Below are 17,143 nucleotides of genomic sequence, written 5' to 3'. Positions count from 1 at the left end.
ATACATAGGTTCCACATGCATGTATATATAATATATATATTTATATATGTAGGCAATCTAACTATTATTTACAAGTATCGAGTAAGCCCATTATAATACTGATATGATGTTATGATTCCAACACCGTGCACATAGGTACATTGCACTATAATATACAGTGCACACACACTCCGAGACGACAACCAGCAACATAATTTGCCGACTTTCCCTACCTGCAAACGCGGCGATTGTTGTTTGTGCAAAAAAAAAAAAAACGTGCGTAAAAGTCGAAAAACATATATAATTTAAATTTATTACAAATTATTAATATATACAGTGTGGCAAATAAGGGGTGCAAAAAAACAAAAAAAAAAAAAAATAATAATAAAAACGGGATACAATATAATATACATAATACATATTATATATATATATATATATATATATATATACGAGCACTATAATATACATATAGATATTATGCATTATACGTATACGTACGCACGCAATTTTTTTCAAGCGAATATACCGATATTATTTATAGTGCCGCGAAGGGAAAAAAAGGGTCAGGATATGGCTGTATTAAAAAATAATTGGTAATAAATATCTTATTAGAAATTTTGCGTCAATCCATAGAACCAAGCTACAGTTTATTGACACTGGAGAATAAAAAAAAGGGCGAGTTTTGTAGAATTTAAATACAAATAAAGTCTAATGTTGTATGGAATGTAAACAATGTGACCGACCGAACCAAGTAGCAGTACAGTAATCAATATTTATTTTTTATTGCCTACTATTATCAAGCAAGCACTCGAATGTATAGAATTTCTATTAGGAGAGTTCGGATGGATGGCGTTTATTGAAAAGTTCAAGACAATAACATAGTAAATAAATAATACTCTAATACAGCATTTTCCACGGAAATCGATGGCATAAAAATGTACGATAATTCATAAAGTTTTTATTTTTTATGGAAACGAAATCAACGAATTGTGTAACACGAATAATAATAATAGTAACAATAACAAATAATCGACATCAGGAATAATAATATGTACGCCATAATATAATACCGGGACGGTTTTGCAGCTTGAAATGAATAATTTGTTTTTACGGATATCGAGTATAGCCCGGTGTATAGGTAGATAAATAATAATATATTGTGTACCTATGTATAATAGATATAATGGCAGATGGATGGATAGCTGTATTATACTTATAATATCATAATATATTGTACATAAACGTATATAAATATGTATAGGTGCCTACGAATAAACGGCGTACCTAGCAGTATGTATATTTTATGCAATTGGAAAATAAATCGATCGAGTTTATATTATACATACCTACTACATATGTATAGATTCCCATATAGTACGCGCGTGAGCGGGGGGGGGGGGGTGTTTGGAATACTAAATTTTGATAATTTATTTACGACTCACGGTGAACGATTATACGTATATAAATATATTATATATTATATCCCATGTACGTACAAGAATATTTTATTTTATGCGTACGCATATATTATTATGTATATAAAGGTACCAGCGATGTATATGTATCAATATTTTTCTTTGAACGTCGTAGTATAATAATAACGATTTCGTCGGAAAATAATATATTTCAACGTATATAAAGGAGGAAAAAAATGGGAAATAATAACAACAACAGCAATAATATAATGTATAAGCAACAGTATAATATAATATATTATAAAATATATAATATGTTACCGGTGTCTGTGCGCATGTGTCGTAATGGCCGTGTCCATTCATTAGCATTTCGTATAATAAAACAGGGCATTTAACTATTGTACAGTAAAATTATGTACTATGTAAATTGTTTTATGTAAATCCATCACAAGTCGCTGCACTATAATATTATAATATATATTATATATGTGTGTGTATAGCGCGTTCGCTATATTATAATAAATATATATATGATTGCTGGTCTACGCCGAACGACAAACACATTGTGTACGTATAATATGCCTTGTATATTTATTGGACGCACAATATAACATACCGCCGATTTCTCCCGCCCGTTTACTATATACGTATAGGTACTACACCACTTCACTTCACCACAGCATGAATGTATAATATATTATTATAAGGTATATATAACACCCCACACCACTACCACCACCATGACCACGCGCGGTACGAGGCAAATAATAATAATAATAATAATAATATTGTCTCCCGACACACACTGCACATACTTATTATTATAATAATATTCGGTTTCCTTTTCCTATATATATATAATATTGTTACACGCGTTATAATATCGTATCTTTATATAATGGGTACATACTACATGGTTGTACGTGTATAAGTATATAATATTATATAGGTACGCTTTACTATATTATAATATTATATATATATAATATAGGTATATACAATAATATTATATACACTACTACGTGTGTATAAACTCATTAACCTTTCGACCTCGTTGCAGCGCCTGCAATGATAATGGGTGTATACTGTATACGGACGAGGAACAAAAAAAAAATAAAAAAATACATAGAAGAAAAGGGCGAGAGAGAAAAAGACGGGAGGGGACGGTGTATATTATATATATATATATATAACAACGCTGCAGCGGGACGGGGCTAAGCCCGTTTGTTGTGTATCCCCTGGGCCCAGGGTGGTGAATAATGTACGATATAGTAGGTACCACCATTATATTACGTGCGTTTGACCGCTCGACTCTATATAATATTATATATATATCATTATATAGTTAAATTTTTAATAAGTTCCCGTGTTGTTGTACGGAATTACAATTTATTCGCATTATCCGGCGGGGTATATAATATAAACATATATAGGTGCAGCCTACAATATTATATATATTATACATACAACAATACCATCATATACATATACGATAATAATATATTATAACAAACGATGATCATATTATATATAGATACGACGACGTGCAGTGGAGTTTCCAGGATTTTGCTTTGGAATAAGGGCTGATAATGTTTTTTTTGTTATATATGCATATACAGGGAAAAGGCTTAGCTAGAATCCCTCTAAAGTTCGGTATGTGTATAACATTTCAGAATAATTTTTTATATCTTCATAATAGAAATTAAAATTTTAATAAATAGTGACATCACTCTGTACGTCTCCACGTAATACGGTCGCACAACATTCACAAAACACTGAAATGCTTTTTAAATTTTTATGAAATTTCTGGAAGTAATGCAGCAACATCAGCAGCCAACTCTCTGGCAACGCCTCTGATGACAACGTGCAGTATTTCCCGCATACGATTTAATATTGTGGAAAAAAACGGAATAAATTGCAGGTTGTTTCTCGCAATAACCTACAAAAATTCATTTGGCGGACCCGCGAGAATTCCACTAGACCGCCAGGCGACTGCTGCAGATAATAATATTATGCACACGGTGTATTATTATTATTATTATTATGTATACGTATAAAAGCATCGTATAATACTGTTTTGTCGTTAACGTGCGAGTCGCTCAAATTACAACCACCGAGCGACCGTGGTAACCGCGGTAGGTAGGTAGGTATAGCCGTATAGGTATTAATATTACTATATAATATTGGCATTATAATAATATCAATCGTTAAATAAGCCATCGTCACGCGTGATGCGATATTGCTCGTATATAATATAATAATATTATAATATAGGTGTGCGTGACACCGTCATCGGTCTTTTAATTTAAGACCTGATCGATTAATTATTTTCCATCATAATGTGTATGATTACATTTAAATAATTTCTCAACGGTGATGGACGGGAATGTCGGTATATCTACCTGATAATAATATGATGTTGTATCGTAACAATCATAATATATAGGTAGCGAATGAAGTGCTGCTCCTGCAGGTATGTATAGTATATATATATATACATATGGAATACTGCACATAAGTCATCGCCGGACAGCCGAGTACGTATTACGCGGGACGCGGTGTATACAATTATTGCAAAACATAATAACAATAATATAATAATTATATTATATTTTACACAGATATTTCATAGATGGCTCGTGTGGCATTTGCTTTGTACCAGACCGCCAGCTGCAATACACCACAACAAACGAAATGAAATAAATAAAATAAAACCAGGCGAGGAGAAGAACGCACCGTTCTACTGGATTTCGTTCATATACATAATCATAATTGATCGACGAAATAGATTTCAGCACCAAAGTTTTGAAAATAATTTTCTCACTATTTTAATATTATGTGGGTGATTATTATGCAGTCATGTTATATAAAAGTGTAGATATATAATAGACACCTCTAAATTAAGCCAAAAAAGCGTAATACAGATATGACACGTTTTTTTTTTTTTTTAAAGGCACGAAAACGATCTAATAAAATATTTTAATGTTATACAAATAAAATAGATAATAACATTTTAAAACATTTTAAAAGTAGGTAGGTACGTGACAATTAAAAAAATACAAAAGATCGAATTACGATAGGAATATTTAGGATTAATGTTACATATTACGTCGCACTATATATGAGAAGTTATCGCTCTCATAAATTCATTATAATGGCAATTCAGTATATTATTATAGGTGCATGTATATTTCTTCATTAGGATTAATTTTACTCGATGTATATAAATGATACAAACTATATATATATATATATATATATATATATATATATATGTATACATATTATAATGTTGATCGTGTAGTAGATGTTTGTGTAATAAAATATTTGTAATATTAGCGTCTAGCGAGTATAGGTATTATTATTATTATTATTATTTATTCGATATCACGATGTTATCGATAGAACGGAGAGCTCTTCCTCGGATATAGAATTAATTATTTTCAATTACTATACAAACTTAAAAGGGTAGGTGCGCATATGAAAACAAGACGGCTCTGTTATAGAACTTCTCTCCATTACTATCGTATAATAATAACATTATTGTAACAATATTATTCAAAAACACTAAAACAATTATCATCTAAGTTGGCAGTTTCAAGTTGCTAAATGTAATTATTACATGCGTCCCATAATTTCACGATCATCACTATATATATACGTATAATATCATATAAATAATAATACGGAATCCATCGCTCTTCCCTCGCTGCAGCAGTGTGCGCGGAACGTATACGGAATGTACAATTATTACGGGACGACCAAAAAATTCCAAGGGAATAAAAAAATGATCCGGATGTAGCAGGTACCTATATAAAAAAAAACAGTGAATTTAGCGATTGCGCAAGATCGGAGGGCAGAAAGAACGACACCCGATGCACTTTCTCAGACGGGTGCTGCACTACGGAAGTACGGAGACCACGCGAAACGCATTTCCGACGACGACACGTCCACGTGGGTATCCCCCTCCCCTTCCCACCGACTGCCGAACGGTTGTTTACAGTCACTAATCACACTACCGTGTTGACCGGCGGCGCGGCGCCGCTTACGAGTGGTGAGCGGTGCCGTCAACAGATACGACGACGGCGGCGGTGGTCGCGGTAACTGTAAAGTGTAAACGGTGGCGGCGGCGGTGGCAAACGGTTGTTTTTGTTGTTGTATCTGTGGTGGTGGTGGTGGTGGTGGTGGTGGTCTATGCGGACGGCGGCGGCGGCTGTATAGCGATAATCTTCCGCCGCCGCTGTAGCAGAACGAGAACACCACCGCGCCGCCACCACAAGCAACGCGTCGAATGCACTTTTTTCGTATTGCACACAATCAATTATTATACCATCGTCTCATGACGTTTATTATATGACCCGCTGACAAAGACGAGGAAAACATATCCTTTAAAATAGACATATTATTACATATACGTATTTTTTTTTTACACCGTAAGTTTTGACGAACACGCGTCCAATTATTCACCCCTTGCAAAAGATATTTTTGTGATGAGCGTGGTTGATTCAGTTTGATATTAAATAATATAATATAGATATCAAATATATACAATACACTAAATACTTAAAAGTACTTTTTATTTTACATAATTAAATGCCGCGCTTGGACTTGTAAAACCTCTGCAGTAGCAGCGCATGGATATTGGATACCTACATAATATAGGTACGTAATTTGCTGTCCATGCACTGCACGCCTATAATTGTATACAACATCATTCATAGTTGAAAAAAATATTCAACGTAATGCAAAATTAAATGTTCTCTGAATTTATTGTGTAAACTCTTATATAATTAAATAGAACAAGTAAAATTATTTTACGTTAGATAATCAAATATTCTAGGAAATATACAGTATTATATTAAAGTTCTGTAAATCATTTTTCAATATGTGACATATAATTGACAATCAAGTTTGAATTCTCGTAAAAAAAGGTGTCTATTGGCTATTGCAGAGTACACTAAAAATACTTCGAAGATTTGATTTTTGATCCCTACATATTTATATAATCATATTAATCAGACACATTGAATTAAATACATTAATATGAAATATGGGAATTATTCATTGTTATAATATGAACTTGGTAAAATAATTGTTGAATTATGTATGGGGGTAGTATATTTAATCATTCTATAAATAAATTCCAAATAAAATATTTGGAATAAATGTATACATGCAATGCAGAACAATGAATATTGGGTAAAGCACAACACTACATCGAATGTATTTTTTTTTACAAAATATAAACGTGCCTTATAAATAAATAATATTGAATAAAATTGTAATAACAAAAAAATGGGTTTCTAGGATAAATACAATCCGGGTAATGTATGTAATGGATATATATTATATATAAATGTAGGTGTATTATTGTAAAATCATTATTTATTATACTATAATGTACCTATATGATATAAATATTAAACTTACATGTCATTGGCGAGGACGTGGATGCAAGCCAGGCTTGAGAACTTTCAAACATTTTGGCCTAGAATCACAAAATAAAAATTTAATTATAAAAATGTGTATATCATTTATTGTATAACATCAACACATTCGCTATTATATTTTGTAATAGGCGCAAAGAAAGATGATTGTCTAAATCATAATTTAACTACATTTTAAACATGGCTTATACATAGAGTTCCAATATTTTTTTCACCCTGATAACTTCTTCTTATAACTACGGATTTATAATTGTATTCAGTAAAATTTGCGTAAAAATACTTAACGATTAATTACGGGTTAAAGACAAAAAATCGTGGTAAACCTTCAAACTCATTAAAAATAACCAAAAAGTTTTGAGGAACTGTGAAACCATATCCCCAGAGGGAGTGGCTGAAAACCACTTATGATATTTCTCATTCACGCTGTACGAGTAAATACATCGTGGCGAGCACGAGCAGAGCAGTAACACTATTTCGTGTTAACTTAACTCTTGTGTATCAGATCCTATTTACCGATCATGAAAAAAAACGTATAGAATCAATTTACAAATTTTAAATACAAATAATTTATGTCTTAACCATAACAATATAATATATACATCGAATTTTAATCTAATATTTCACTAAGTCCAAACGGTGTGTCTATTAAATAAAATAGGTGTGAAATTTAAATTTTTTTATTATTATCCCCGGAGCTTTGAACTGACTGATGACGCGTGTAAAGTGTCGCATTTTCAATTGTAAATATGTAACTAGTATTCGAGAACAATAAAGATATTTACATTAAGTATAATATATTACAATTTTTTTTTATAAATTCAACTATCACAGATTAAATTATATTTATCTCTGCCCAGAATCTCAAATGATGTAGGTATAATATGACCACAGCCAATGACCCGGAGTTGTGGAAGTATATATTCATCAACTGTCGGTCTATGAACTTTTAAATTATTCTGAATATATTTTTACGAATTTGTTAACAATTCATAATAATATTCGAAACCTGGTACAATTACACTTGGAAATATTAATGCAATGGAATATTCATAATCGATATTTATAATATATTATATAATATATATCAAAAGGTCGTTCGTATACAAGGAGGGTAAATGTCAAATGACCTCTTTATATAATGTCATACCTAACCTTCAAATACGAGCAACGACAATACAATGGTTTATTTAATTATTTGTTTTGTAAAATCCGTTCGAATTTCAGAGAAAAATACCGGTGAAAAATCGTGATAATTATTATTAACACGAAAACATCAGTTTTCGCTGTGTGAACAGAAAGTTAAACCGAATAACACCAAAGGTATATCAGATTTGGACTAGAAAACAATTTATGGAAAAGGGTAGGTTAAGTTTGTATCAAGCTTACGAAGGTCAATGACTTGGTTGGGATGCACAGGTCAGAACTTTACGCGACAAAGGGTGTTTTATTGTGAACATGCTTTTATTTTTCAGTATGTCTGAAGGCGTCGCCCGTCGCGACGTCGTTCAATTTTTCAACAAAACTATAAGGATGAAAATTGACACGAGACACACGTCAATAAATTTTTAAGTGCATTATTTCGAACGCGACAAATACTAGCTGAATTAAGTCACGAAGGTCCTACTAAATTAATTATAAAAGGAATTAAACTATCCAAGAACAATATAATATGTGTGAAATGTCTGTATTATATTAAAAACACATACATATAACTTGAGTTATAACCTATGTTAACTAAAGTTGGGTTATATATTTTGATTGTTAAACATTATATGGAGGTTAAACTATGAATTACAATAATACTGAGGTTAGAATACACATAAATAATACAATTTCAAATATTACATTATTATCATTACAAAAGTTAAATAATGTTAAATTTACCACTTGATAAATTAATAATATTGTTAACCTGCAGTATTCGCCAATACCTACTACTTTAGACATTTATAAAACCTAAATTTAAATTTCAAATTAGCTAATCACATATTGTTAGTAAGCAATGATAAATGATAATGTATATTGTAATTAATATACGTAGTATAATACAGTAGGTACCGCAGTGTAGGTACATAAACACAATATGCGTACAAAAACGCTTATACAAATACAGCTATTGATATAAATTTCTTATCGAATAATAAAAGGTGCAATTGCTAATATACTTAACAAAATACTAAATAAGTATAGTCAATCAATTGTAATTTACAGAATTTTAATGCAAGTATTTTATTACACAATAGTATTTAAAAATATATAACATTTTATAAGTAATAAGTTATTATATTAATTTTCAGTATTTGTGATAAAAGATTCAGTCCTTTTAATTTGAAAATATAATATGTTATATCAATGTAAGTTTTTAAGTTTCTAAAAATATTAAATTTTTTTGTGGCCAAAGAAACGGAAGCAATGAAAAAATCAATAGTCGAAATTTATCATCCGTAGGTACCTACCGCAGTAAAATGATCCCTCCCTTTAGTTTCAGAACGAAATTACATTTATTTTTCCACTGCACGGGACAGCATTTACCATTTTTCCCCATTACAAGATAGTCATCGATTTATTTCCCTGACAAACGAGACTCGGAGAGAGTACAGGAGAGACGGAAAAATAGAGGGGGGTATACACATACACAAAACCGGATACTATTGTAATAATAATAATAACAATAATAATAATCGTAAAATATAATATTAAAAATAATGATAATAGCATTATACGATATACACGACGCAGTTGAATGTTATTTAAAAATATAAAATACAATATTTTGCCACACGAAAAAAAAAGGATCGATGGAACAGAACGTGCATGCACACACACATTTTGTTTCACACAACCACAATAAATATTAAAGACTATGGTGCGCACACACACACACACACACACATATATTATATATTTATATATATTATACATACATACACATATATATATATTATACACATACGCCGAACACAATAGTATGGTATTGGTTTATATTGTATAAATATAATAATATAGTGTTATGCTGAATAATACATTTTTATTATTATTGCACACATACACTAAGGCATTCTCGTTATTATCATTGTGCTGTTACGATTCCACCAAGACCCCCTAGCAGCTATTATTATTATAGTTATGGGTTATTATTATTATCATTATTATTATTATTATTATTATTATTATTATTATTATTATTATTATTATTCCGACTGTACCCCAAAGCAACTGCTACATTAATAAAATAAGTCTGATGTCGGAATAAAAATATATATTTGGTAACCCTCTTTGCCTTCTATCAGTTCATACTGTATTTATATATATAGAAAGACGGAAAGATATGAACAGAACCGAGGGGGGCTATAATAATAATAATATTTAACTATACAGTCACGTAGCTCCGCATTAAAGTAATTATTATATAGGAATATTATGTGTCTTTTTGTTCTATTCTCGTCTCTAAACAGAGACGGAAGACTGGTGTGTGTGTATATGTGTGTGTGAGAGAGAGGGGAGGAGTGAGGAGCGTACGAGAGAGACAGTATGATACGAGAGAAGGGAAGAGAAAATGTATAATATAATATCTGATGGCGTATATTATGTGTACACATTATAATAATATACCAAACGATTATTATTTTATGCCTGTATATGTGTATGTGTCGGTTTTTGGGGCCCACCTGGGAACTGGTTAGCGTTGACGGTCTAATGGATATATTTACTGTGTATGTGTGTGTGTTGTATGCACAACCGGAATAAAATAAATATTAATATTTAAACATGGGCGCACTTCGCGAGATAATACTTATCTATTAAATAGAAGGTGGTAGAAAACACGTAACCATAGGTGGTAGGTAGTTTACTGAGTCTTGAATGGAAATCGTCGTTGGTAACTTTGCGAGAGATTCACCAAATCGAAATAATAAAATAATTACGAAAATTTGTTTAATGTATAATATATGATATTAAAATAATTAGTATTTATAAAGAAAATATTTCTATTATTAATATCGGAGGTTTATTAATATTTCATAAACAACAACTTTTACTGGCCTACTTAATTTTATGTTAACAATACTGCGTAAAATGCAAAATATGCATTAATAAATTGCAATACAAACAATATTAATACTTCGTGCAAAATAAAGTATATTTTCTTGGAACAAAATACAAGCCGCTTAATTTGAGGTAACGTAATTTAAAAATTGCATACTACCTATATTATAACAATAGACGATATAATATACTTACCTATATGCGACAATCAAAGCTGATCAATAACTTTTCCCTTACATAAAATTATGGACAACGGTTGCGTACAATATATAATAGACATAGTATATATGTAATTATATATATATATATATATATATATATGTAATTGGAAAAAATATATTTCCTTCGTGAGATTTTATTTTGTAGATATTCATAACCTTAACTTTATATAACCCTATATGCTGCGTTACAATAAATAATTATAGCGTATACCTACATTTGAAGATAGGCGTATAAAAAATGAAATAAAAAAACTCTATCCTATTATCATAGGTAATAATATAATTCTTTATAACCTATAATCTATGTATTCTAGAATTGAATGAGAAAAATAGTTCGGTCGAATTGAAATGAGTAATTAGTGTACAACGCGTAGTTCCATTAGTAAGTTTCCAATTTTATTCGTCTCTAAAAATACCAATGAACATCTGTTGTTTTTGATATTTTCTCATTTGTCAATTTTTATTATATAAATAAAAACATCTGTTTCAATCAAATAATATAGGGGCCATATAATATCAATTAAATTTTATATAATAAAAAATACATAATGTACGCTACTATAAAATAATAATATAAAATAATAATATACGCATATTTATTTTAGCCAATAGTTAAAAATATAACCCCCATACGTGGTCATATCACACCCGGTGCTAGTTCAGGTCACAAAACCGGAGAAACAAATGGACAAAGAGGGGAAATAATGGGTTCTGAGCGAACGCGATAGAGATTAACTGGTAGATCTCACCGTAGAATAACATACTCAACTTCAATACAATGAATAATTCCAAACGTTGATTCCCATATATCTATGTAATATTTGTGATGACGTAATAGTATAATAATAATACACACTTGTGTATAGATTTAATATAATAATATATAAATCCAATAAATCAACACCAGTATCCTATCACGAAAATTAGTAATAACTTATAATATTGCATGCATCCATATAGTATAGTTACGAATATATTATTACATAATATAAATTATAATAAAATGTTACTCTGTATTTAAATTTTAAATCATGAGCCGTATAGAAAGATATGTATAGTAATAATATAATGTATTGACTACTGATAGGTAAAACCTATTGAAAAATATAATTTTTATTAGTTATAACCAAAACACCAATAGTATAATATACGGACTTTATAATATAGAGAATCAAAGAGTGAACACGCAAAAAGATAAAAAAAAATCTATTTTAAACAATAAGTACAAATATATTGGAATTGATTATTATTTCGTTAAGCTTCTCGTTTAGAAATCAAAACAATTGTAGATATGATAATTGAACAAATATATTTTAACTTTTTTTTGCTTATGGTACCGAGGACCGGAGAAGGAACTATGTTGCCAATACTTCACCTCCGTCCACCATCGTTTATTAAAACAAAAATATATTTCAACTATATCTATTCATGTATCAAAGTGAATAAGTGATTTTAAACAACACATTCCAAATAAAAATTTAAAAGCTTACTAAAATATTTTTTATTTTAAAATCCATGCAATGGTAATTATTTACAGATAAAAACGCAAAACTTTGGTGTTAAAAACATTGTTTATCAACTTTAAGAAAATGTATATTATTTTTTGTTGTCATATAGTAAAGTTGTCCTCTTTTCATTATGTAAAAATGTTTTACCTACGTTGTGAAAAAATATAATAATAATAAGCTCTTAAAATATAAACGTTTTTTTTTTGTAGTTTTAATGGGATATGACATTTTAGTATTAATAATAAATTATATTTTCTAAATATATATTACAGTATATATTTATGGTAATGCATAATAATTTATTTACGTCACAAAAATTAAACAGCTTCAAACAAAATCATTAAATAATTGTATTTCCATAAAAATGAAAATGTATCCAATTACAAACATTCAAAAATTAAATTATAATTTACAGTACTTATTATTTAAAATTAAATTAAATCATATACAAAGAAACATTTCATTAAATAAAATAAAATGGAAATGGACAGCAGATAGTTATAAATTAATACTAAAACATAGAATTCAGAGAGTATGGTATTTTGTTTATAGAAAAGGAAAAAATAATCTTATGAGAAAAACATCGATAAACAAAAACACAGCCGCTTAGCTGTTCTAGCAGTGTTAGAAGACTGAAGAGGAATCATCGATGTAAATTTATCCAAAAATTCATATATGTATTACATTAATCATTATATTATTTATAACTGCTGCACCGTTAAAAGGGGTGTACAGGTTTAACAGTTAAAAACCAATCATTTTGTGGGCGCCCAATAAAACTCGAATAATCATACAGACATTAAAATAGGAACATTATTGGTGTTTTACGGAAGAGCTATAGAGCCCCATTGTTTTAGGAAAGTGGAAAAAAAAGTCTTTTCTATGGAAAAAAATCCACAGTAATGAAAAAAAAAGTATTAATAAAATATGTATTCAGGTAAGCGAAAAAAAATCGTTGGTTAAAAAATTGGCGTCTACACACGGCTTATATATATAAGGGGTCCACAGACCACAATAGCATCGAACACAAACCCATTTTGTAACCTTCGGCGGCGGTAGCTAATATGATATATTCCAAATTCATAGCTAGACGGTTGTGATGCTTAATTAATGTACAGAGAGAGCTTTCAGTATTATAATCGATATTTACAGAGGGGTCCCTATGCCCCGTGTCCCTGCGCCGCATTGTGCGTAATATTATTATTATTATTATTATTATTATATTGTGTTCAGAAATGAATAATGGAAACTATTACTGAAACACCATTCGGCCCCACGTAGAGACATTAAAACTATTTTATGTGCACATTTTATGCACAATGAGTAATCGTGATGTTTCCAGTTTTGGATTATTTTATATAGATAATAGTATAATATGTGCTGTATTCATGCAACATACATCTCGAAATAATAATTGTTAGGAAAACAAATGGACACTGATCGCACGCACTCGCAGTCGCCAAGAGTTGTAACCATAGGAAAAAAAGAATTGAGAAAGGATTATTATTATAATATAATATCGTTTTTATACAAACGAATCATATATTATTATATTACTTTTAATTATTCATAGCCATGTTTTTCTCGGTCTAGCTGTAGAGAACCATTATAATACTTTCACCGATATTTTCCCATTATTTCTATATGTACTCTATTATTAATAATTATTTTAATAACTTGGACTCGCGATATTATAAATAATATTATATGTACTAGTTAGGTATATAAATGATAATTTTATAGCACTTCCAATCGTTGGTACAAAGGAAAATAAAACATAATACTAATAATAATAATATATAAAGTATTTAAAACGATCTATAATGTATACTTAAATGCTTCAACATTATTATTACACGTTTCGACGACTCGACGAACATAATATATAAAATAATATAATATTATTATACACATTATCATTACACACACACACACACGCACATGGCAAACATTATGGTACACATGACACATCAATTTATATACAGGGTGGTTGTGATTCACTGTTCATAATTATTCACAATTTTTCTTTAGTTATGAATTTACACGTATTCCGGTTTTTGGAATTTTTAATTTCATCAATACCCTAGAACTATATTTTAAAATGAAAACCTACCTTTATTATTGTAAATTATTGCTAAGCAGATGATTTTTTAGTTGCATCAGCCAGGTTCTCCAAATTCAAAATTTTGAGATCAAACGGTCTTGGGAAATTAGTTATCAATAAGTATCTGTATGTTATCATGTAACTAGAGATATGTATCTCTGTAACTGATATTAAATTTTATTCCTATATAAGTAGTTTCTGAATTATTAAAATACATAACCTAATAATTATTAATTAATACATGTATACTAGGTAATATTGAACTTATTAACAGACATTTTTTTACAAGTTAATAAACGTAATACATTTTAAAATTTGAATAAATTGACTAAAAAATGGCGGTGAACATGTTTAGTGAATCCTGTATATTACATATATTAGTAAAACTATTGAATGTATAAATAAAACTGCGCCTAATTAATGTTCCTACTATAGAAATGATTGTCAACAAATGTAATTATTATGTATGTGTTTTATGGATATGAAAAAAAAAAACATAAATTTATATAAATATATTATTATATAATACAATATAATGACAGGAACGAAGGTTACGTACACGATGATAATGATGATGGTAAAAATAATAGTAGTAGTAATAATAATAATAATAATAATAATAATAATAATATATAATATATTATGTAGAGTATCTTCTCTGCGTGTGTGTTTTGTGCCTGTGAATGTGCACTCGCGCGTGGTTTGTGTATGTGTGTGTGTGTGTAAAACCACTTGGGCACAATAATATATAATATGGATAGGTAGGTATATATTATAATGTATAATACGTTTATACGTACATACATAAATACGTATAACGTATAAATATATACATGTACGCGCTAAGCACAGGCCATTTAAATCCCGTTTATTCATGTACAAACACACGTGTTCCATTACATCCGCATGTACGCAATGTATAAATAAGGCCGTTATTTACGATATTATAATATTGTGGCCGACAACAAGTCCGGCCATTTGGTCTCTATTGTTGCGCAAAATTCAAACTTGGCGCGTATATTATATTATTATTATATTATTATAATATATTATATGAGTAGTATATAACTATAATAATATCGACCTCTTTAAAACACGCGGTACTACACCGCCGCCGCCTCTGCTGGTACCACTTCCTTCGCCGTCATATCCACCTCCACCGTAAACGCCGCCACCATCACAACTACCTCCACTTTCGCGGCCGCCACCACCGCACCACGGCGGCGTAGCTTAAGTCTGCCGAATCGAATGAAGATTCTCTCCCTGGGCTTACCGATTGTATAATGTATATAACATTATGTATATAAGCCTCCACGGCACACACATGGTTCTATGTGTATTATTATTGTGTATATACGTATTTAATATGCCACACACTTCCACCTACGAATTATAATTTTTCTTTTATTTCATAAATTATAATATAATCATAAAAATAAATAAACCTACAAGGCGGAATTGTTATTTTTATAATTAATGCATTTTTTTACATTCGACCATATGTGTGTTTGTATTTTTTCTCTTTTTATTATTATTGCGAATAATACTAAAAAATATACATTTCGTTCGTGTTCGTGTTTATAAATAATATGTTTTATTGCCTCGCACGGTGTTATTATAAACTTTGTTTATTTCACCGTTTCCTGTTGGTAATGGTATAAAAATGGTATTTAGACGTGCAGGAGTCTTCCTCCTTTTAAATATATATTTATTTATATATGTATAATGTACATATAAAATATATAATCGAAAAACATCTTTATGGTCTGGGGTAAAAATAAACAGTAAAACTTTAATAAAAAAAAAAAAAGGGTAGCTAGGTAGAGAAATGTCCTAGAATTAATTATAACATAAATATTTCACAATTTGTTTTCGTATACATATAAAAATATATGAATATAATATTATAAATTTTATAATATTATATAAGCTTGACGAAAATAAAACGTTCTGTAGGCGGAAAAACTTCTGTAATATTTTCGGAGGCGTGCCGGTGGAAACTTTCATTTCTCGCCATTTTATGCAAATAAATAATTTCGAAAAAACACTCAGACGTGAAACAAGTACGTGACGGGTTCTTTTCTGGGAAACAAAAAAAAGGGTTCCAAACAAATAACTCCGGGACACGACATAGAGATTGAATGACCCAACGAGTGTTATTCATATTATAACATTATAACGTACATCGATCCGCTGGAAATTAAATAACGAAAAAATATATATTGTCAGTGCAATTTTTAGCCCCTTGATACATACGCGCGCTTGATGGTAACACACACACACACAAACACACACGGTACACGGGCATTGGGCAATGTGAGAGTTCGAAAATTCAATTTGCGGCCCTCCATTTTCTTTTATTATTTTATTATATGGACCGCCTGTGCACTGTTGCAATTTCAATTAAATTTATCCCCAACGT

General features: G+C 29.8%; 1 protein-coding gene across 1 annotated transcript in view; it reads right to left on the bottom strand.

Annotated features, from left to right (window-relative positions):
- LOC107173399 (protein bric-a-brac 1-like) overlaps nt 1-17,143 on the bottom strand; it is a 43,574-nt gene that overhangs the window by 14,696 nt on the left and 11,735 nt on the right. Inside the window, exon 2 of the mRNA XM_089219247.1 lies at nt 6,828-6,885. Coding sequence (XP_089075373.1) covers nt 6,828-6,885 — 58 coding nt within the window. The remainder of the gene's footprint in view (nt 1-6,827; nt 6,886-17,143) is intronic.

This window comes from Diuraphis noxia, unplaced genomic scaffold, assembly GCF_037042655.1.
Source record: "Diuraphis noxia isolate RWA-SAM2 unplaced genomic scaffold, SU_Dnox_SAM2 contig0002, whole genome shotgun sequence".
Lineage (NCBI taxonomy): Eukaryota > Metazoa > Arthropoda > Insecta > Hemiptera > Aphididae > Diuraphis > Diuraphis noxia.
This window is presented reverse-complemented; position numbering and strand designations above follow the sequence as displayed.